The sequence below is a fragment of the Syngnathus leptorhynchus genome, chromosome 3 (assembly GCF_054491065.1).
Source record: "Syngnathus leptorhynchus isolate UIUO chromosome 3, UIUO_Slep, whole genome shotgun sequence".
NCBI classification, from domain to species: domain Eukaryota; kingdom Metazoa; phylum Chordata; class Actinopteri; order Syngnathiformes; family Syngnathidae; genus Syngnathus; species Syngnathus leptorhynchus.
In genome coordinates this window covers 1,203,037-1,225,179 of record NC_141197.1, presented here as the reverse complement: position 1 = coordinate 1,225,179, position 22,143 = coordinate 1,203,037, and the positions used below count along the sequence as shown (strand labels likewise).

Sequence of the window (22,143 nt, the reverse complement as noted above, 5' to 3'; positions counted from 1 at the left end):
GGGCTGCATGGCAGAAGGCCCGGTCGCCCATGGTACGCAGCTTGGTGTTGGGGACATGGAGAAGGTGAGAATTGGATGAGCGGAGGTTTCGGGTGGCAGATTTGGGGGCAAGCAGTTCTTTGAGGTATGGGGGAGCATGTCCGAGGATGCACTGGTGAGTGAGGAGGGCGATCTTATAATTTATTCGGAATTTGATGGGGAGCCAGTGCAGAGAACAGAGGATGGGTGTGATGTGGTCGCTTTTCCGCACCCTCATCAGGATCCTAGCAGCGCAGTTTTGAATGTACTGGAGCCTCTGGAGGCTCTTGCTAGGGATCCCGATGAGGAGTGCGTTACAGTAGTCTAGCCATTAACACATTACTTACTAGTACAGTTGATCACCTCACATATTATTTTTAATACACTGAAAAAACGAATAAAGCAGTTCACACTTTAAAGCACAATATTCAAGTTCATGAAACAAATAAAACAAAAAAAAAACCAACCGAAAAAGAAAAATAGTTATTTTCAAACTAAACTGAACGAGGGTGATTTAAATTTCACCATTGGCCGTGACGCAACAACTGGGAGGGGAAAGCGCTGTTTTTTTGTTTTTATAAAGCACAGGTCTGATGAAGAGAATTTAGTGTGGTGATGTAAAAAAAAAAAAAAAAAAAAAAAAAAAAAACAGTAGGGGCAGCAATGCAATTTAGGATGCAAGCTCTGCTTGTGATGGATAGCATGCAAATCACGAGTCCGACGGCGTGCGTACGCGGCATTGTTTGCACGATCGATGATTGATGTATTTTATGATTTGGAGTGACAGATGGTTTGGTAATATTGTTGCTATATGATAGTTATTTGAAATATACTTTATATATCGTTATATGGGTCTGTGGAATAATTAGACATGCAAATCACGAGTCCGACGGCGCGCGTACGCGGCATTGTTTACACGATCGATGATCGATGTATTTTATGATTTGGAGTGACACAGATGGTTTGATAAACGTGTTATTTATGTAATAATCATTTGAATAACTCTGAATGTTACCTTAGGCCCGTTCTCAGCCTCTCGTTTGTGTATGTCACGTTTAGCCTGTTGTTGCTGGTTCGTGTCTGTTTTTGGTGTTGGATTTTGACAAATACATTTGCCCCAAAAGTGCGACTTATACTCCGGAGCGACTTATATATGTTTTTTTTCACGTTATTGTGCATTTTATGGGTGGTGCGACTTATACTCCGGAGCGACTAATAGTCCGAAAATTACGGTAATAATAAAGACATACTACAGTATAGGATATAAATCAATTTATTTCAGAATTTACTCTTTCAAACATCTCTGTCTGAACAACTCCTCCAGCTTCCCCTCCAAAGCTGAGTTGGTACCTTTCAGGCCTTTTACAACATCACAGGCCCACACAAAATACTCCTGGACCTGCTCTGACGTCCAACCTAAAAAAATCACAAACAAGATGATCAGGTTGTATTTAGTGGCTTCTTAAATCTTTGTTTTTGTGTGGTAGTTTATCTATTATTCATTTTTGGGGTATTTTTTTGTTGTGAGAAAACCAATCTACCTAAGACATGCGAATAAATTATGTAATTGCCTCAATTCGGATTGAAATTATATTCAATTCAAATTTATCCTAAATTTAAAAAAAGGACATGAAAAATACATAGACATGAAAATGATTACCGACAGGTGTGCAGCGATTCAAATCCCTGAGGTTGTACAGTTTGTCTGCCAGTTTGACCAGTTTGGCTTGGTGGCTACAGTGGGGCGCATGTTCCACCTGTAGACGCTTCCGCTCCTGCTTGGGGAGACTCTTATCGTCAGTCACCTCCTGAACAATGCGAGTAACAATCGGTCCAAACTTTGTTTCTAGCTCTTCGGGCTTTGTGTCTGTGTCTTCCAACGTGTCATGAAGAAGAGCAGCCTTACAAGAAAGAAGGGTACAAAAAAACACATACACAAAATAAATTGATAAGTGGGCACAACAGAGGAGATTTACATAAATGCGTAAATTTAAAGTGGACATACTTGTAATACCACAATGTCAGTGATGCCACCTTCATCGCTGAGAATCCTTGCTACTCCTTAAGAGTGGAAACACAGAGCAAAGTACAGCAATGGGGGAGGGATATATATGTTATGTGTTATCAATGTTTTGTTATTCTAATAGATTTGACTGAGAATGGACTTTTTATTTCAATCTCTCAAAGTGCTACGGATGGTAATTAACATAACATAACATAACATGACATAACATAATATAACATAACAAATGTGTTGGAATAGAAAAATAGAGGCATAAACTGGTAACAGTAAAACAGTTAGTATATGTTCACCAAGGACTGATCATAATCACAGAATAAACCGGGCATAGGGAATTAACTGTCAAATTACGGAATTCCTATACAGTGTTTTTGCAAGATGTATTTGATTGAGTCGGTATGTTTATAAGATCCAACATTAATTTCAAATGAATTATTCATTGATGCTGATGCACTGGAAATAAGAAAACGTATTATAAAAATGACAAGAAAAAAGGTTTTCATTCAATTTGGCCTGTAATATTTAGGCTACTTTACTTTCACTGGTTATATAAACATGCAAGTAAGGAACCATGTTCTGTTGTCATCACAGTATTTACGATTGTTCCTTATTGCAGAGCAAAGCGCAACTTACCAATCGGGTGATTAATATAGGGAGTTTGTTCTGGGTCTTTACGACGCTGTTTTCGATGCTTTTCAGCGGCGAAATTAACCGTCTCTAACAACAACACGGCGTCGACATTCATGACGTACCGTTTATGCAATGTAAATCACGCGCGTCTAGACACTCCTAAATATTTGAGTTCGCACCTTCTGTTTGAGTTTGTACGCCGGTGCAACTGTTCGTTTTCTTCGGTATCCGATGGGAAACACCCATTAGGAGGATGTGTTCCTTCAGGTTGATACTTGTTTTTCCATCCTCTGTAACAACATGTTGTGTTCAAGTTATGTGCAGTATTATTCAAATGCAAAGTTGGAAATGAATGAATTTGTCTCAACATTTCAAATACTACTATAAAGTGTAGCGTGCCAACTTGTTGTTTACGTTGTTCACAATAATAATAATCCATCTATTTTCTATACCGCTTCTACGTACGCTTGTCGCAGGCGTGCTGGAATCTCTCCCAGCAGTCAATGGGCAATAGGCGGGGGACACCCTAAACTGGTTGCCAGCCAATCGCATGGCACACAGAGACGAACACCCATCCGCACTCGCACTCAATTTAGTGTGCTCGATCAGCCTACCAAGCATGTTTTTGGGATGAAACCAGAATGTCCGGAGAAAGCCCACGCGGGCACAGGGACAACGTGTAAACTCCACACAGGGAGGACTGGAGGTGGAATCGAACCCACAACCTCCTAACTGTGAGGCGGACGTGCTAACCAGTGCGTCGCCGTCCGGCTTAATAATACTAGTAATAATAACTAGAATTTGCAATTTCTGGAGAAATTGCGTGTGAAGGCGAAGACACTTCACACTATTGTGGGACTCGAAATAATGATTAAATGAAATAAAAATGGTAAATTAATTATGATGAAGATGTTGAATAAAATAAATTATTAAAATATGTGTTAAAATTAAATGAATAAATGAATGAATAAGAAACAAGAAATAAAATAAATATTTTTATATAAATATTTTTTAAATTTTTATATTTAAATAAAAATAGGCAGATGAGGTTGCTGGTAATGATTTTCAACATCCACGAGGTGTCAGTGTTGAGCGACACAAGCAACAGATTGGGAATGTATTCGCAATAATTTCATAAAACGGGTCACCAAAATCCACGGATGATTTTGCTGGTAATGACTTCATACAGCCACTAGGTGTCCGTGTTGAGTGACGGAATCAAGATAGGGAACGTATTTGCAATAGAAATATCATAAACTGGGTCACCTAAATACGCGGATGACTTTGCTGGTAAGGATTTTCAACATCCACCAGGTGCTGAGCGACAGAATCAACAGATAGGGAATGCACTGCTTATCACCCAATATATTGAACATTTAGTAAAGTTTAGTAAAGACCTAGTTACTTTTTTTGTTTCAGCTTATGTGGTTATCAAGACAACCCATGAAAGGAAAACTAAACATGTCCGAAGAAGTTGTATTTTGCTGTAGGAATAGTTAATAATAATTTATCATAATTAAAAAAAATATTTGATGAATATGGGACAAAAAAAAATTAAAGCATCTAATTGAATTGATACAACTAATACATTTAATATATGAAATATATTATTATAATTTAGATTAAATTAATTCAATTTAATAAAAAAAAACAATGACTATTTAGTGCATTTAACTTTAAACTTTAATAAGTTTGAACACAACAACAAACAAGTAACAAGAATAACAAGAATAGAACAAAACATAAAACACAATTACCATTTAAACCCCTCTGGGGGGAAATTGGGTCCATCAGGGAATCTTTCGTTCCACTGAGTCAATGGAACCCTTTTCATGGCGTGTTCGCCTGTAATTTTAAATGCCACAGCGTGAAATAACTCTTGGTCCAGTTCCTGCGTAAAGAAATTTCATGACAATGAATTATGTGTTTAAAACACCACAAGAAAACATGATGGATGGATGGATGGAAAAAAGAGCAATCTCCATGGCTGGAGGTATGGAAGTTCCACCTCCATGGAGGTATGGAAGTGCCACCTTCGTGGCTGGAGGAATGGAAGTGCCTGCCACCTCCGTGGCTGGAGGTATGGAAGTGCCAGCCAGCCATCTCCGTGGCTGGAAGTATGGACGTGCCTGCCACCTCCGTTGCTGGAAGTCAGAGCCACCTCCGTGGCTGGAAGTAAGTGCCACCTCCGTGCCTGGAAGCAAGTGCCACCTCCGTGGCTGGAAGGATGGATGGAAGAAAGAGCCACCTCCGTGGCTTGAAGTGTGGAAGTGCCAGCATGCTCCGTGCCTGGAACTCAGTGCCACCTCAGTGGCTGGATGGATGGATGGATTGATGGAAAAAAGTGCCACCTCTGTGGAGGTATGGAAGTGCCTGCCACCTCCGTGGCTGGAGGTATGGAAGTGCCTGCCACCTCCGTGGCAGGAGGTATGGAAGTGCCTGCCACCTCCGTGGCTGGAGGTATGGAAGTGCCACCTCCGTGGAGGTATGGAAGTGCCTAACACTTCCGTGGCTAGAGGTATGAAAGTGCCACCTCCGTGGAGGTTATCGAAGTGCCTGCCACCTCCGTGGCTGGAACTGTGGAAGTGCCTGCCAGCCACCTCAGTGGCTTGAAGTATGGAAGTTCCAGCCACCTCCGTGGCTGGAAGTATGGAAGTGCCAGCTCCGTGGCTGGAGGTATTGAAGTGCCACCTCCGTAGCTGTAAATGGGCAAGTGCCAGCCACCTCCGTGGCTGGAAGTGTGGAAGTGCAAGCCAGCCACCTTTGGGCTGGAAGTATAAAAGTCCCGCCACCTCCGTGGCTGGAGGTATGGAAGTATGGAAGTGCCACCTCCGTGGCTGGAGGTATGGAAGTGCCAGCCAGCCACCTCCGTGGCTGGAAATATGGAAGTGCCAACTCTGTGTCTGGAGGTATGGAAGTATGGAAGTGCCTGCAACCTCCGTAGCTGGAGGTATGAAAGTGCCAGCCAGCCACTTCCATGGCTGGAAGTATGGAAGTGCCACCGCCGTGGCTGGAGGTATGGAAGTATGGAAGTGCCACCTCCGTGGCTGGAGGTATGGTAGTGCCAGCTAGCCACCTCCGTGGCTGGAAGTATGGAAGTGCCAGCCACCTCCGTGGCTGGAAGTGTGGAAGTGCCACCTCCGTGGGCCTGCCGCTCAACCACGCCGGCCCAGAGTTCCAGCCGATCGGCTTCACTCACTCACAGGCCCCGCCTGGAGGTCCCCAGGCCACCCCTGGTACCTCAACTACCGAGGCAGGCCGCTCGACCACGCCGGCGCAGAGTTCCAGCCGCTCGGATGCGCTCTGTCACCCTCCCGCCGCGCAGCCAGCGGTAACGGGGAAATGTCGCCGCCTTGCGGACACGCCGTTGTAAATGAATGGGCTTTCGCATTTAGTGCAATTTTTGCCAGCGCCGTGGCTGGAAGTATGCAAGTGCGGGCCAGCCACCTCCGTGGCTGGAAGTATGGAAGTGCCACCTCCGTGGCTAAAGGTATGGAAGTACCAGCCAGCCACCTCCGTGGCTGGAAGTATGGAAGTGCCACCTCCGTGGCTGAAAGTGCCACCTCTGTGGCTGGAGGTATGGAAGTATGGAGGTACCAGCCAGCCACCTCCGTGGCTGGTGGTATGGAAGTGCCACCTCCATGGCTGGAGGTCTGGAAGTGCCACCTCCGTGGCTGGAGGTATGGAAGTGTGGAAGTGCCACCTCCGTGGCTGGAACTATGGAAGTATGGAAGTGCCACCTCCGTGGCTGGAGCTATGGAAGTATAAAAGTACCAGCCACCTCCGTGGCTGGAGCTATGGAAGTATGGAAGTGCCACCTCCATGGCTGGAGCTATGGAAGTATGGAAGTGCCAGCCACCTCCGTGGCTGGAGGTATGGAAGTGCCAGCCACCTCCGTGGCTGGAGGTATGGAAGTATGGAAGTGCCACCTCCGTGGCTGGAGCTATGGAAGTCTGGATGTGCAGCCACCTCCGTGGCTGGTGGTATGGAAGTGCCACCTCCGTGGCTGGAGCTATGGAAGTATGGAAGTGCCACCTCCGTGGCTGGAGCTATGGAAGTATGGAAGGAGCTATGGAAGTATGGAAGTGCCACCTCCGTGGCTGGAGCTATGGAAGTATGGAAGTGCCACCTCCGTGGCTGAAGCTATGGAAGTGTGGAAGAGCCACCACCGTGGCTGGATGTATGGAAGTGCCACCTCCGTGGCTGGAGCTATGGAAGTCTGGAAGTGCCACCTCCGTGGCTGGAACTATGGAAGTATGGAAGAGCCACCACCGTGGCTGGATGTATGGAAGTGCTACCTCCGTGGCTGGAGCTATGGAAGTATGGAAGAGCCACCACCGTGGCTGGAGCTATGGAAGTGCCACCTCCGTGGCTGGAGCTATGGAAGTCTGGAAGTGCAGCCACCTCCGTGGCTAGTAGATCCACCCAAAGTGCCGAGGCCAGCCGCTCGACCACGCCGGCGCAGAGTTCCAGCCGCTCAGATGCGCTCTGTCACTCTCCCGCCGCGCAGCCACCGGTAACGGGGAAATGTCGCCGCCGGGCGGACACGCCGTTGTAAATGAATGGGCTTTTGCACAGAGTGCAATTTTCGCCAGCGCCGTGGCTGCAAGTATGAAAGTACCGTCCAGCCACCTCCGTGGCTGGAAGTATGCAAGTGTGGAGGTACCAGCCAGCCACCTCCGTGGCTGGAGCTATGGAAGAGCCACCTCCGTGGCTGGAAGTGTGGAAGAGCCACCTCCGTGGCTGGATGTATGGAAGTGCTGGAGGTGACCGCTGTCTTCCGCCGCGGCGGATATTCTTCAGAGTCGGACGACTCCCCTGGTAGCAGCCTACCCCGGCGGGAGGGATGCCGAACCGGCCCCCGGAGGTGACACCGGCCGACAAAAGGTTGGATCGAGGGCTGACTCTCAATAGATCGCAGCGATGTAGCTGCTCTGCTACTTACGAGACCCTGACCCAGAATCAGGTCGTATGCAAGTCATTTAGCACCAGGCTCTTCTCAAACATGCTATATCGTTTACCGGGAGTGGGATGCCCCACAGTCATCACGGAGCACCCGGGCCAGTATGCCACGCCGTGGGTTGGGTGAGGGGGTACTCGCAGGCCCGCCGAGAGCAGACGGACGACCGGGGATGGGGGGGGCGTACGCGGGCGGGCGCCGGGAGAAGACGGCCCGTCCGGGGCGAAACTCGGCCTGTGTTTAAGGAGCCGGCCCTCACGCTCCTTCCTTGGATGGCCCCCATTCGCAGTTGACACTTTGTCATTTTTTTGCCCGTGTTTAAGGAGGCGGCCGTTGCGCTCCTTCCTTGGATGGACAAAGTTCGCAGTTGACACTTGGTCATTTTTCAACCTGTGTTTAAGGAGGCGGCCGTCCTCCACTTGGTCTGTGTTTAGGGCGAAACTTGGTCTGTGTTTAAGGAGGCGGCCGTCACGCTCCTTCCTTGGATGGACAAAGTTCGCAGTTGACACTTGGTCATTCTTCGGCCCGTGTTTAAGGAGGCGGCCGTTACGCTCCTTCCTTGGATGGACACCATTCGCAGTTGACACTTTGTTGAAGTGTCGATGATCAATGTGTCTTGCAATTCACATTAGTTCTCGCAGCTAGCTGCGTCCTTCATCGACGCACGAGCCGAGTGATCCACCGCTAAGAGTTGTTGTCTGTGGGTTGCGGCGGCGCGGGTCGGCCGGGGTCCCACTTCTGCCGCCGCGCCCCGCGAGTTGCCATGTTCCGATGAAAAATAGGTTTGATCTGGCCGACGGCGACGGGCGCCGCCCGTCCGCGTCTTCCGACGCGTCGAGCGGACATTAAACCCCCGACGGTCCGCCGAAGGAGGGCCGTTAGTTGGGTGCCCGCCGCGCTGATTGGGGTAAGTTCCGAGCGAGCGGTGTCGCGATGGCACCGGGCCGACCCTTCCCGGCCGCGTGCCGCCCTAGACCAATTCGATGGCGAGCGAAACTCCGCCGCCGGCTGAGTGGAGCGCGCGCTGGTGAGGGCGGGGTGTGGTGGGGGCGGGCGGCGAAGCAGGGCGGACGGTGACGTCGCGAGACGGTGGAAGGGGGGCAGAGGCCGGCCTGTCGACTGGACCTCCCCCGCACGTTACGCACGCTCGCGGGCCACATACCGCTTCTGCATCGCCTGAACCTTCGTGAGCGGACAGTAACGTCGCGCGACGGTGGGCGGGGGGCAGAGGCCGGCGTGTCGACCGGACCTCCCCCGAACGCTACGCACGCGCGCGGGCCACATACCGCTCGTGTCTTGGGTGGACGGTGACGTCGCGAGACGGTGGAAGGGGGGCAGAGGCCGGCCTGTCGACCGGACCTCCCCCGCACGCTACGCACGCTCGCAGGCCACATACCGCTTGCGCCTCTCCTGAACCTTTGTGAGCGGACGGTAACGTCGCGAGACGGTGGAAGGGGGGCAGAGGCCGGCCTGTCGACCGGACCTCCCCCGCACGCTACGCACGCTCGCGGGCCACATACCGCTTGCGCCTCAAGCCCGACCCTTGCCTCCTTCCTTCCTTGGGCGCGCGCCGACCGCCGGCGCCGCGGGATCGCTTTTGCTCGCTAGGTTACGGCAGGTTGGGGGGCCGGTTCCGACCCCTTCATCCCTGCGCGTCAGTCGCTCCGGGCGACGGGGGCCGTAGTTCCGCCGCGCGCCCGCCCCGAGAGATCACGCGTGCGTGAGCCGCGGCGGGGTCCGTCCGCGCCGTCGCCCTCGGCCGAGTCCGATTTTCCTCCGGTAATGATCCTTCCGCAGGTTCACCTACGGAAACTTTGTTACGACTTTTACTTCCTCTAGATAGTCAAGTTTGATCATCTTCTCGACGCGGCCCATCCGAGGACCTCACTAAGCCATCCAATCGGTAGTAGCGACGGGCGGTGTGTACAAAGGGCAGGGACCTAATCAATGCGGGCTTATGACCCGCGCTTACTGGGAATTCCTCGTTGGTGGGAAATAATTGCAGTCCCCAGTCCCCATCACGAGCGGGGTTCACATGGTTACCCGCTGTCAATCTGTCAATCCTGTCCGTGTCCGGGCCGGGTGAGGTTTCCCGTGTTGAGTCAAATTAAGCCGCAGGCTCCACTCCTGGTGGTGCCCTTCCGTCAATTCCTTTAAGTTTCAGCTTTGCAACCATACTCCCCCCGGAACCCAAAGACTTGGTGGTTTCCCGGGCGCTGCCCGGCGGGTCATGGGAATAACGCCGCCGGAACGCGGGTCGGCATCGTTTATGGTCGGAACTACGACGGTATCTGATCGTCTTCGAACCTCCGACTTTCGTTCTTGATTAATGAAAACATTCTTGCCAAATGCTTTCGCCCTGGTCCGTCTTGCGCCGGTCAAAGAATTTCACCTCTAGCGGCGCAATACGAATGCCCCCGGCCGTCCCTCTCAATCATGGCCCCAGTTCAGGAGGGAAAACCCACAAAATAGAACCGGGGTCCTATTCCATCATTCCTAGCTGCGGTTTGGACTGTGCTCATTCCAATTACAGGGCCTCGAAAGAGTCCTGTATTGTTATTTTTCGTCACTACGTCCCCGTGTCGGGAGTGGGTAATTTGCGCGCCTGCTGCCTTCCTTGGATGTGGTAGCCGTTTCTCAGGCTCCCTCTCCGGAATCGAACCCTGATTCCCCGTTACCCGTTGTCACCATGGTAGGCGCAGAAAGTACCATCGAAAGTTGATAGGGCAGACATTCGAATGAGACGTCGCCGCCGCGGAGGGCCGGCGATCGGCTGGAAGTTATCGAGGATCACCAAGGGAGGCCGGGCCGGACGCGGCGCGACCCCTGGCCCCGCGCGCCCAGGCACTGCGTGGGTTTTGGGTCTGATAAATGCGCGCGTCCCCGGAGGTCGGCGCCCGTTTGCATGTATTAGCTCTAGAATTGCCACAGTTATCCAAGTAACTATGGAGCGATCAAAGGAACCATAACTGATTTAATGAGCCATTCGCAGTTTCGCTGTACGGGCCGTGTGCACTTAGATTTGCATGGCTTAATCTTTGAGACAAGCATATGCTACTGGCAGGATCAACCAGGTAGATAGAGGAGGGTGGCTGGGGAGCACCTCTCGCTCGCCGGGGGCTCGTGCGACTGTTTTCCAGACGCCGGACGCGGTTCGCGGGGGCTCCAGGTAGTCTGAGGCTGCCGCGGGGTAAGATGGATCGGGCTGGACCCGGCGCGCCGAAGCCGAGGACGCGGAACCTTGAATGCGACCCGTGCGGACCCCTAAACGAGAGGAGCGGCGCCCGGCCTCGTAAGACACCTCTTCTCCGGTGCTGGTCGACCCCGACGCCGCTGGCCGCCGCCGCCGCCTTGCCACTATCCCGCCGCACGTTTGGGGCCGGAAGGCGACCCGTACGAGGGCCGGCAACTCGTTCGTTTGGCAGAGCGACAAGGTCGGGCGGACGGGCGGTAACTCAGGTTGGTCGGGGGGACTTCGCGGTGGACAGGGTGGTGCAAATCCGGCGGGACGGCCCTTCGATGGAGCCTGGTGCAGGGAGCATAGCATAGGATGACCCGCGCTCGCCGCGGAACCTTCAAGCACCGCTACTGAGCACGTAAACGAGAGGGAGCTGCGCCCGGCCTCGTAAGACACCTCTTCTCCGGGGCTCGTTCACCCGGACGCCGCCGCCTTGCCACTGTCCCGCCGCACGTTTGGGGCCGGAAGGCGACCCGTAGGACGGCCGGCAACTCGTTCGTTTGGCAGAGCGACAAGGTCGGGCGGGCGTTAACTCGGGTTGGTCGGGGGACTCGCGGTGGACAGGGGGTGCGAATCCGGCGGGGCGGCCCCATCGATTAAGCATTGGTAGGGAGCAGAGGATGACCCGGGCAAAGTGGCCTCGGAGGCTGTCCGTGGGGGCGAAAGGGGGGGACGGGCGTCGGCCCTCCGGCCCAAGCGGGGAACGTTCGGTCACCCAGGCGGGAATCTGCGCCCCGGCCCGAGTCAGACTCGGGCGGTGCGGCCCGCTGAGGCCCTCAACTATTCCCGTAAGCAGGGGTCGGGAGCTCAGCGCTGCGCCGGCGACTTACCCGCGCGAGGCACACGAGCGGAAGGCCCGGGCGACCTGCGCCCCCGGTCGGCGCGGCCACCCGGTCTCGCCCTGTGCGGCCAGGATGCGGAGTTGGATCGGCGCTGGTTTGGAGCCCTCGGGGAACGAAGGCGGACGGCGGCCAGCGCTCCGCGCCGCGGCTGTCACCCAGACGGGACTCTGCGCCCCGGCCGGGTCAGACCCGGTCGGTGCGGCCCGCTGTGGCCAGCTGCAAGGCGTCGCGCGCGCGGCCTGGCGTTTCGTCGGGGAGGGAGCTGGTGGCAGGCGCGATCGGCACTGTTGCTGACGGCCGGGAGGGAAGCTGCGCCCCGGCCGAGTCAGACTCAGCCGTTGCTGCCCCTCCGAGCCCGCAGCGCGTAGCGCGGAAGCCATACGCCCCCCCGATGCGGAGCGACAAACGCCCCCGCGACCGCGGTTGGTCGGGAAGGCTTTTCGGATAGAGGTCGGACGATGTGGACGGCTTCCCGTGGTGCCGCCGCTATCAAGCCGGAGGGTTTGAGAAACGACATACGCGGAAGGACCGGCGCGGCCGGCGGACGCTCGCACGCGCGGCGCCCGACACTCGGCCCGCTCGCTCGGCATCCGTGGATCGTTGCTAGGTGGGATGCTTTTTCTGGGTCGTCACGGTCTCGCCGCAGTACGGTCGCGCCGGGGCCTGCGGGGGCGGCGTGAGGAGCGCACGCTCGCGCGGCGGCCGCGGCGCCTGAGTGCGACCCGCAGTGGGTAGGAACCGTCCAACCAAGGCCGACGGCCGACGCCCGTCCCCCCCTACCAAGACCTACCTACCGCCCTACCAAGACGGGTCATGAGTGCCAGTCGGTCAGTTGGGTGAGGGGGTACTCGGAGACCCGCCGGGAGCAGACGGGTGACCGGGGATGGGGGGCGTACGCGGGCAGGCGCCGGGAGAAGACGGCCCATCCGGGGCGAAACTCGGCCTGTGTTTAAGGAGCCGGCCCTCACGCTCCTTCCTTGGATGGACAAAGTTCGCAGTTGACACTTGGTCATTTTTCGGCCCGTGTTTAAGGAGGCGGCCGTTACGCTCCTTCCTTGGATGGACAAAGTTTGCAGTTGACACTTGGTCATTTTTCGGCCTGTGTTTAAGGATGCGGCCGTCCTCCACTTGGTCTGTGTTTAGGGCGAAACTTGGTCTGTGTTTAAGGAGCCGGCCCTCACACTCCTTCCTTGGATGGACAAAGTTCGCAGTTGACACTCGGTCATTTTTCGGCCCGTGTTTAAGGAGGCGGCCGTTACGCTCCTTCCTTGGATGGACAAAGTTCGCAGTTGACACGGTCATTTTTCGGCCTGTGTTTAAGGAGGCGGCCGTCCTCCACTTGCTTGCATGCACCATATTCGCAAACTATACTTTTGTTTCTTCGCAGAGGTCTTCGCGCACCGGGAACGCACGCTCGCGCGGCGGCCGCGGCGCCTGAGTGCGAGCCGCAGTGGGTAGGAACCGTCCACCTGCTGTCGGCAAGCCGAGGCCGATGGGGGCCCTACCAAGACGGATCATGAGTGCCAGTCGGTCAGTTGGGTGAGGGGATACTCGGAGGCCCGCCGGGAGCAGATGGGCGACCGGGGATGGGGGGCGTACGCGGGCAGGCACCGGGAGAAGACGGCCTGTCCGGGGCGAAACTCGGCCTGTGTTTAAGGAGCCAGCCCTCACGCTCCTTCCTTGGATGGACAAAGTTCGCAGTTGACTTTTGGTCATTTTTCGGCCCGTGTTTAAGGAGGCGGCCGTTACGCTCCTTCCTTGGATGGACAAAGTTCGCAGTTGACACTTGGTCATTTTTCGGCCCGTGTTTAAGGAGGCGGCCGTTACGCTCCTTCCTTGGATGGACAAAGTTCGCAGTTGACACTTGGTCATTTTTCGGCCCGTGTTTAAGGAGATGGCCGTCACGCTCCATCCTTGGATGAACAACATTCGCAGTTGACACTGTCATTTTTCGGCCTGCGTTTAAGGAGGCGTCCATCCTCCACGGAACTTTCCTTGGATGCGGAGCGTTCGCTCTCAGCCTGTGTTTAAGGAGGCGGCCGTCCTCCACGGAGCTTTCCTTGGACGCAGAACATTGGCTCTCGGCCTGTGTTTAAGAGGCGGCCATCCTCCACGGAGCTTTCCTTGGATGCGGAGCATTCGCTCTCGGCCTGTGTTTAAGGAGGCGGCCGTCCTCCACTTCTTTGGAGGCACCACATTCGCAGGTGACACTTTTCGGAGAGGTGGCATTTTGTCATTTTTTCGGAGGCGACACTTTGCCATTTTTTCCGAGAGGCGACACTTTGCCATTTTTTCGAGATATGGCACTTTGTCATTTTTTCGAAAGGTGACAGTGGTTTTTTCGAGAGGTGGCACTTAGTAACTTTTTTGCCAAAGTGACACTTTGCATCTTTTTCGAAGTGCCCACCTCCAGCGCGTGCCACGGCGCTTTCCAGGTCGCTATCAAACCTTCGGGCTGTCGAGGACAGGGTTTTCACCGCCGTAGAGGAGACCACCGTGTTTTGGAAAACAGGGGGAAAGTCGATGAGTACACTGACTAGTAGGACCATTTTATTGTACTCTGGCGCACCTGAAGACCACAAAAGGTACTGCATCTTAGCCCGGGTACCCCATCCCCTGGTATCTCGAGTGGAACTTAGAAAAATTTAGCCAAATTGGCGGTGAGCTCGAGAGGCTGATTTTGCGCTATTTGAGGCCGACTGCCGAACCGGCGTTGGGCGGACGCCATAGCCACGCAGAGCCGGTGGCACTTAGAAAATATTCGCCGAGTTAGCGGGGACCTCCAGGCGGAGACCGTTATTTTTTGTCATTCGAGGCCGGCTGCAGAACTGGCGCTGGGCGGACGCCTTAGCCACGCAGAGCCGGTGGCACTTAGAAAATATTCGCCGAGTTGGCTGGGAGCTCTGGGCGGAGACCGACATTTTTCGTCATCCGGGTTCGACCCGAGAACCGGCGTTGGGCGGACGCCGTAGCCACGCAGAGCCGGTGGCACTTAGAAAATATTCGCCAAGTTGGTTGTGAGCTCCAGGCGGAGACCGACATTTTTCGTCATCCGGGTTCGACCCGGGGACCGGCGTTGGGCAGACGCTGTAGCCACGCAGAGCCGGTGGCACTTATAATATATTCGCCAAGTTGACTGTGAGCTCCAGGCGGAGACCGACATTTTCCGTCATCCGGGTTCGACCCGGGAACCGGCGTTGGGCAGACGCCGTAGCCACGCAGAGCCGGTGGCACTTAGAAAATATTCGTTTGTCATGACCTCCGGGCGGAGACCGGCATTTTTCGTCATTCGTGGCCGACGGGGGAACCAGCGCGGAGCGGACACTTTTGCTCGGAAGAGCCGGTGGCACTTAGAAAAATGTTCGTGTCTCGTGAGCTCCAGGGGGGACAGGCTGGTTTTATTCAGCCGTAGCCGACTTGGGAACCAGCGCAGAGCGGATTGGTGTTGCGCTGGCATATACCTAAGGGGTCCCCTCCATACTCGTTCTGATGGTGTTTTGGAAAATGGGGGGAAAGTGGATGAGTACACTGACTAGTGGGACCAAATCAGGGGGACCAGGGGGAGAGGCTGATTTTGCGTCATTTGAGGCCGGCTGCAGATCCGGCGAGGGGTGGACGCACAAGCCCGGCAGAGCCTTAGGCACTTAGAAAATTTTCGCCAAGTTGGCGTTGACCTCCAGGGGGAGAGGCTGGTTTTGCGTCATTTGAGGCCGGCTGCAGAACCGGCGCGGGTCGGACGCACAAGCCCGGCAGAGCCGTGGGCACTTAGAACATTTTCGCCAAGTTGGTGGGGACTTTCAGGCGAAGACTGTTATTTTTCGTCATTTGAGGCCGGCTGCAGAACCGGCGCGGGTCGGACGCAAAAGCCCGGAGAGCCGTGGGCACTTAGAACATTTTCGCCAAGATGGCTTTGAGCTCCAGGCGGAGACCGACATTTTTCGTCATCCGGGTTCGACCCGGGAACCGGCGTTGGGCAGACGCCGTAGCCACGCAGAGCCGGTGGCACTTAGAAAATATTCGCCAAGTTGGTGGGGACTTTCAGGCGAAAACCGACATTTTTCATCATCCTGGTTCGACCCGGTAACCGGCGTTGGACGGACGCCGTAACCACGCAGAGCCGGTGGCACTTAGAAAATATTCGCCAAGTTGGCTGTGAGCTCCAGGCGGAGACCGTTCGTTTTCGTCATTCGAAGCCGGCTGCAGAACCGGTGCGGGTCGGACGCACAAGCCCGGCAGAGCCGGTGGCACTTAGAAAATATTCGCCAAGTTGGTGGGGACTTCCAGGCGAAGACCGACATTTTTCATCATCCGGGTTCGACCCGGGAACCGGCGTTGGACGGACGCCGTAGCCACGCAGAGCCGGTGGCACTGAGAAATTTTTCGCCAATTTGGCTGTGAGCTCCAGGCGGAGACCGTTCGTTTTCGTCATTTGAGGCCGGCTGCAGAACCGGCGCGGGTCGGACGCACAAGCCCGGCAGAGCCGTGGGCACTTAGAAAATATTCGCCAAGTTGGTGGGGACTTCCAGGCGAAGACCGTCATTTTTCGTCATCCGGGTTCGACCCGGGAACCGGCGTTGGACGGACGTCGTAGCCACGCAGAGCCGGTGGCACTTAGAAAATATTCGCCAAGTTGGCTGTGAGCTCCAGGCGGAGACCGACAATTTTCGTCATCCGGGTTCGACCCGGGAACCGGCGTTGGGCAGACGCCGTAGCCACGCAGAGCCGGTGGCACTTAGAAAATATTCGCCAAGTTGGCTGTGAGCTCCAGGCAGACCGACATTTTTCGTTATCCGGGTTCGACCCGGGAACCGGCGTTGGGCAGACGTTGTAGCCACGCAGAGCCTGTGGCACTTAGAAACTTTTCGCCAAGTTGGCTGTGAGCTCCAGGTCGAGAGCGTTCGTTTTTGTCATTCGAGGCCGGCTGCAGAACCGGCACGCGTCGGACGCACAAGCCCGGCAAAGCCGTGGGCACTTAGAAAATATTCGCCAAGTTGGTGGGGACTTCCAGGCGAAGACCGACATTTTTCATCATCCGGGTTCGACCCGGGAACCGGCGTTGGACGGACGCAGTAGCCACGCAAAGCCGGTGGCACTTAGAAACTTTTCGCCAAGTTGGCTGTGAGCTCCAGGCGGAGACCGACATTTTTCGTCATTCGAGGCCGGCTGCAGAACCGGCGCGGGTCGGACGCACAAGCCCGGCAGAGCCGTGTGCACTTAGAAAATATTCTCCAAGTGTGCTGTGAGCTCCAGGCGGAGACCAACATTTTTCGTCATCCGGGTTCGACCCGGGAACCGGCGTTGGGCAGACGCCGTAGCCACGCAGACCCGGTGGCACTTAGAAACTTTTCGCCAAGTTGGCTGTGAGCTCCAGGCGGACACCGACATTTTTCGTCATTCGAGGCCGGCTGCAGAACTGGCGCGGGTCGGACGCACAAGCCCGGCAGAGCCGTGGGCACTTAGAATGTATTCGCCAAGTTGGCTGTGAGCTCCAGGCGGAGACCGACATTTTTCGTCATCCGGGTTCAACCTGGGAACCGGCGTTGGGCAGACGCCGTAGCCACGCAGAGCCGGTGGCACTTAGAAAATATTCGCCAATTTGGTGGGGACTTCCAGGCGAAGACCGACAATTTTCATCATCCGGGTTCGACCCGGGAACCGGCGTTGGACGGACGCTGTAGCCATGCAGAGACGGAGGCACTTACAAAATATTCGCCAAGTTGGCTGTAAGCTCCAGGCGGAGACCGACATTTTTTCGTCATCCGGGTTTGACCCGGGAACCGGCGTTGGGCAGACGCCGTAGCCACGCAGAGCCGGTGGCACTTAGAAACTTTTCGCCAAGTTGGCTGTGAGCTCCAGGCCTGTGTTTAAGGAGGCGGCCGTCCTCCACTTGGTCTGTGTTTAGGGCGAAACTTGGTCTGTGTTTAAGGAGCCGGCCCTCACCCTCCTTCCTTGGATGGACAAAGATCGCAGTTGACACTTGGTCATTTTTCGGCCTGTGTTTAAGGAGGCGGCCGTCATCCACTTCCTTGCATGCACCACATTCGCAAACTATAATTTCGTTTCTTCGCAGAGGTCTTCGCGCACCGGGAACGCACGCTCGCGCGGCGGCCGCGCCGCCTGAGTGCGACCCGCAGTGGGAAGGAACCGTCCGCCCGACGTCGGCAAGCCGAGGCCGATGGGGGCCCTACTAAGACGGGTCATGAGTGCCAGTCGGTCAGTTAAGTGAGGGGGTACTCGGAGGCCTGCCGGGAGCCGACGGGCGACCGGGGATGGGGGGCGTACGCGGGCGGGCGCCGGGAGAAGACCGGGGCGAAACTCGGCCTGTGTTTAAGGAGCCGGCCCTCACGCTCCTTCCTTGGATGGACAACATTCGCAGTTGACACTTGGTCATTTTTCGGCCCGTGTTTAAGGAGGCGGCCGTCACGCTCCATCCTTGGATGTACAACATTTGCAGTTGACACTTGGTCATTTTTCGGCCCGTGTTTAAGGAGGCGGCCGTCACGCTCCATCCTTGGATGCACCCCATTTGCAGTTGACACTTGGTCATTTTTCGGCCCGTGTTTAAGGAGGCGGGCGTCACGCTCCATCCTTGGATGTATAACATTCGCAGTTGACACTTTGTCATTTTTCGGCCTGTGTTTAAGGAGGCTGCCGTCCTCCACGGAGCTTTCCTTGGATGCGGAGCGTTCGCTCTCGGCCTGTGTTTAAGGAGGCGGCCGTCCTCCACGGAACTTTCCTTGGATGCGGAGCGTTCGCTCTCGGCCTGCGTTTAAGGAGGCGGCCGTCCTCCACGGAGCTTTCCTTGGATGCGGAGCGTTCGCTCTCGGCCTGTGTTTAAGGAGGCGGCCGTCCTCCACGGAGCTTTCCTTGGATGCGGAGCATTCGCTCTCGGCCTGTGTTTAAGGAGGCGGCCGTCCTCCACGGAGCTTTCCTTGGATGCGGAGCATTCGCTCTCGGCCTGTGTTTAAGGAGGCGGCCGTCCTCCACGGAGCTTTCCTTGGATGTGGAGCATTCGCTCTCGGCCTGTGTTTAAGGAGGCGGCCGTCCTCCACTTCCTTGGAGGCACCACATTCGCAGGTGACACTTTGTCATTTTTTCGCAGAGGTGACACTGTCATTTTTTCGAGATGTGGCACTTTGTCATTTTTTCGAGATGTGGCACTTAGTCGTTTTTTCAAAAGGTGACAGTGGTTTTTTCGAGAGGTGACAGTCATTTTTTCGAGAGGTGGCACTTAGTCACTTTTTCGCCAAAGTGACACTTTGCCAATTTTTCGAAGTGCCCACCTCCAGCGCGTGCCACGGCGCTTTCCAGGTCGCTATCAAACCTTCGGGTTGTCGAGGACGGGGTTTTCACCGCCGTAGAGGAGACCAGCCCCATCTCCTCCATACTCGTTCTGGTGGTGTTTTGGAAAACGGGGGGAAATTCGATGAGTACACTGACTAGTGGGACCATTTTATTGTACTCTGGCGCACCTGAAGACCAAAAAAGGTACTGCACCCCATCCCCTGGTATCTTGAGTAGAACTTAGAAAAATCGGGAGAGAGGCTGATTTTGCGCTATTTGAGGCCGACCGCCGAACCGGCGTTGGGCGGACGCCATAGCCACGCAGAGCCGGTGGTACTTAGAAAATATTCGCCGAGTTGGCGGGGACCTCCAGGCGGAGACCGTTATTTTTTGTCATTCGAAGCCGGCTGCAGAACCGGCGCTGGGCGGACGCCTTAGCCACGCAGAGCCGGTGGCACTTAGAAAATATTCGCCGAGTTGGCTGGGAGCTCCGAGCGGAGGCCGACATTTTTCGTCATCCGGGTTCGACCCGGGAACCGGCGTTGGGCGGACGCCATAGCCACGCAGAGCCGGTGGCACTTAGAAAATATTCGCCGAGTTGGCGGGGACCTCCAGGCGGAGACCGTTATTTTTTGTCATTCGAGGCCGGCTGCAGAACCGGCGCTGGGCGGACGCCTTAGCCACGCAGAGCCGGTGGCACTTAGAAAATATTCGCCGAGTTGGCTGGGAGCTCCGGGCGGAGACCGACATTTTTCGTCATACGGGTTCGACCCGGGAACCGGCGTTGGGCGGACGCCATAGCCACGCAGAGCCGGTGGCACTTAGAAAATATTCGCCGTGTTGGCTGGGAGCTCCGGGCGGAGACCGAGAGTTTTCGTCATCCGGGTTCGACACGGGGAACTGGCATTGGGCGGACGCCATAGCCACGCAGAGCCGGTGGCACTTAGAAAATATTCGCTAAAAGTTTGTCATGACCTCCAGACGGAGACCGGCAGTTTTCGCCATTCGGGGCCGACAGGGGAACCAGCGCGGAGCGGACACATTTGCTCAGAAGAGCCGGTGGCACTTAGAAAATATTATGTGTCTCGTGAGCTCCAGGGGCAGACCGACATGTTTCGTCATGCGTGGCCGACAGGGGAACCAGCGCGGAAAGGACTTTTGTTGCGCTGGCATGGCTGTGAGGGGTCCGCCCCCATACTCGTTCTGATTGTGTTTTGGAAAACAGGGGTAAAGTTAATGAGTACACTAACTATGGGGACCAACACATTGTACTCTGGCGCACCTAAAGACCAAAGTTGGTACTGCACCCCTGTGACTGGTGGCACTTAGAAAATATTGGCCGAGTTGGCGGGGACCTCCAGGCGGAGACCGTTATTTTTCGTCATTCGAGGCCGGCTGCAGAACCGGCGCTGGTCGGACGCCGAAGCTCGGCAGGGCCGGTGGCACTTAGAGACCTATTCTGAATTACACCTAACACAACTTTAGATCTATTGAATGAATAAATGAATGAAGTCGTTTAAATAATGATTTTGGTTAAATACTAGGTATATACAGAAATCCTACAGCACAAAATGGGCAGAGTTTACTTATGTGAAAAGGAGTGGGAAGAGGATTTATTGAATTTATTTAATCTATTTTAATTCCCAGGAAAATTTGGATTTGCTCTAAATCCTGATTTAACCAAAGGACGGTGCCAAATTTTCACATACGTCTTAATAGAACGTATTAAACACTTAGTTAAGTTAATAGAAGTTGTTAATAAGAGCGAGTGGAGTAACATGAGACCTTGTTTGAAAAGGAGTGGGAAGACGACCTATTTAATTTATTTAATGGGAAAAAGTAAGACTTATTTAGCTTATTTAATCTATTTTTATTCCCAGGCAAAATTGGATGTGCTGCAATTCAAAATTTCACCTCATGATGGTGCCAAATCTTGACTATAGTTCTGATAGGACGTACTAAACGCTTAGTTAAATTGATAGAAGTTGGTCATATGAGCGAGTGGAGTAACGAGATCTATTCTGAATTACACATAGCGCACACAACTTTGGATCTTTTGAATGAGACCTGAGGATGTATTAAACGCTTAGTTAAATTGATAGAAGTTGATAAGAGCGAGTAGAGTAACACGAGATATGTTCTGAATTACACATTGGTACACACAACTTTGGATCTTTTGAATGGATGAATATTTGATAATGATAATTTAAATTATGACGTATAAATACTAGGTATAAACAGAAAATCTACTACACAAAATAGGCAGAGTTTACTTGTTTGAAAAGGAGTGGGAAAAATACTTATTTAATTTATTTTGACATGAGACTTGTTGTGAATTACACAACACAACTTTGGATCGTTTGAATAAATAAATGAATGAGTAAAGTCATTTAAATTTTGATTTTGTATAAATACTAGGTATAGACGCAAAAACTACTACACAAAAAGGGCAGGCTTTACTTGTTTGAAAAGGAATGGGAAGACGACCTACTTAATTTATTTAATGTGAACAAGTAAGACTTATTTAATTTATTTGATCTATTTTTGTTCTCAGGCAAATTTGGATTTGCTACCATTCTATATTAATGAGAAGGACACTAGGAGTTAATTGCAAGTTGCAATACTGTTGGTGGATCAAACACGGCTGTATGCAGCCAGTGGAAGTTTTAATAGGAGGTGTTTAACATAAATAGAGGAAGAAAGGGGTACTCACTTGAGAAATCTTCGCCAACGTCCAACCATTGTGGCTCCTGGTGAATGATGCGAGCCTCCAACTGATTTGTATTTTTATTCTTCTTACAGTGGAAAACACAGCCAACAAACACCGTCGAATGTAAAGGAATAAAATAGAAGATTAGCATTCAGCCTGACCCAACATTCACAGATACAACTACGTTTCAGCTAGGGTTAGCTACACAGCTACACATTGCTATTGCTATGTGAACGCTAGCTACATCGACAACTTTAGTCAAACTACACAAAAGTAAATCTCTTTAAACACAATGAGTCGTATTTACCGTGTACGCTCTAGACGTTCCAGTTATAAGCAGAAAATAAAGATATTTCGGGCATTAGTGGCAGGCAGCAGACGCCGAATTCGACGTAACCCCCCCCACCCCGCGCCCACGGATTTGAATCTAGGCGGAAGTTC

The 22,143-nt window shown here is 53.6% G+C and overlaps 1 protein-coding gene and 2 pseudogenes across 5 annotated transcripts; all 3 read right to left on the bottom strand.

Annotated features, from left to right (window-relative positions):
* Positions 1 to 1,289: 1,289 nt before the first annotated feature.
* Positions 1,290 to 22,123, bottom strand: hddc3 (HD domain containing 3). Of its 5 annotated transcripts, none has more exons than XM_085907773.1 (6): positions 22,010 to 22,123; positions 21,706 to 21,784; positions 2,848 to 2,958; positions 2,024 to 2,079; positions 1,679 to 1,919; positions 1,290 to 1,434 (listed from the first exon to the last, which is right to left on the bottom strand). In XM_085907773.1, exons 3-6 carry the CDS (start codon positions 2,912 to 2,914, stop codon positions 1,304 to 1,306), a joined length of 495 nt encoding a protein of 164 aa, XP_085763899.1. In that variant the 5' UTR covers positions 2,915 to 2,958; positions 21,706 to 21,784; positions 22,010 to 22,123; the 3' UTR covers positions 1,290 to 1,303. The 5 variants fall into 5 exon arrangements, with proteins under 5 accessions (XP_085763899.1, XP_085763896.1, XP_085763897.1 ...); XM_085907770.1 differs by having other exon boundaries at positions 2,672 to 2,958; positions 22,010 to 22,122; XM_085907771.1 differs by having other exon boundaries at positions 2,672 to 2,958; positions 21,706 to 21,787; positions 22,010 to 22,121.
* Positions 8,132 to 8,321, bottom strand: LOC147058788 (5.8S ribosomal RNA; annotated as a pseudogene).
* On the bottom strand, positions 9,409 to 10,705 carry LOC147058787 (18S ribosomal RNA; annotated as a pseudogene).
* Positions 22,124 to 22,143: the final 20 nt, after the last annotated feature.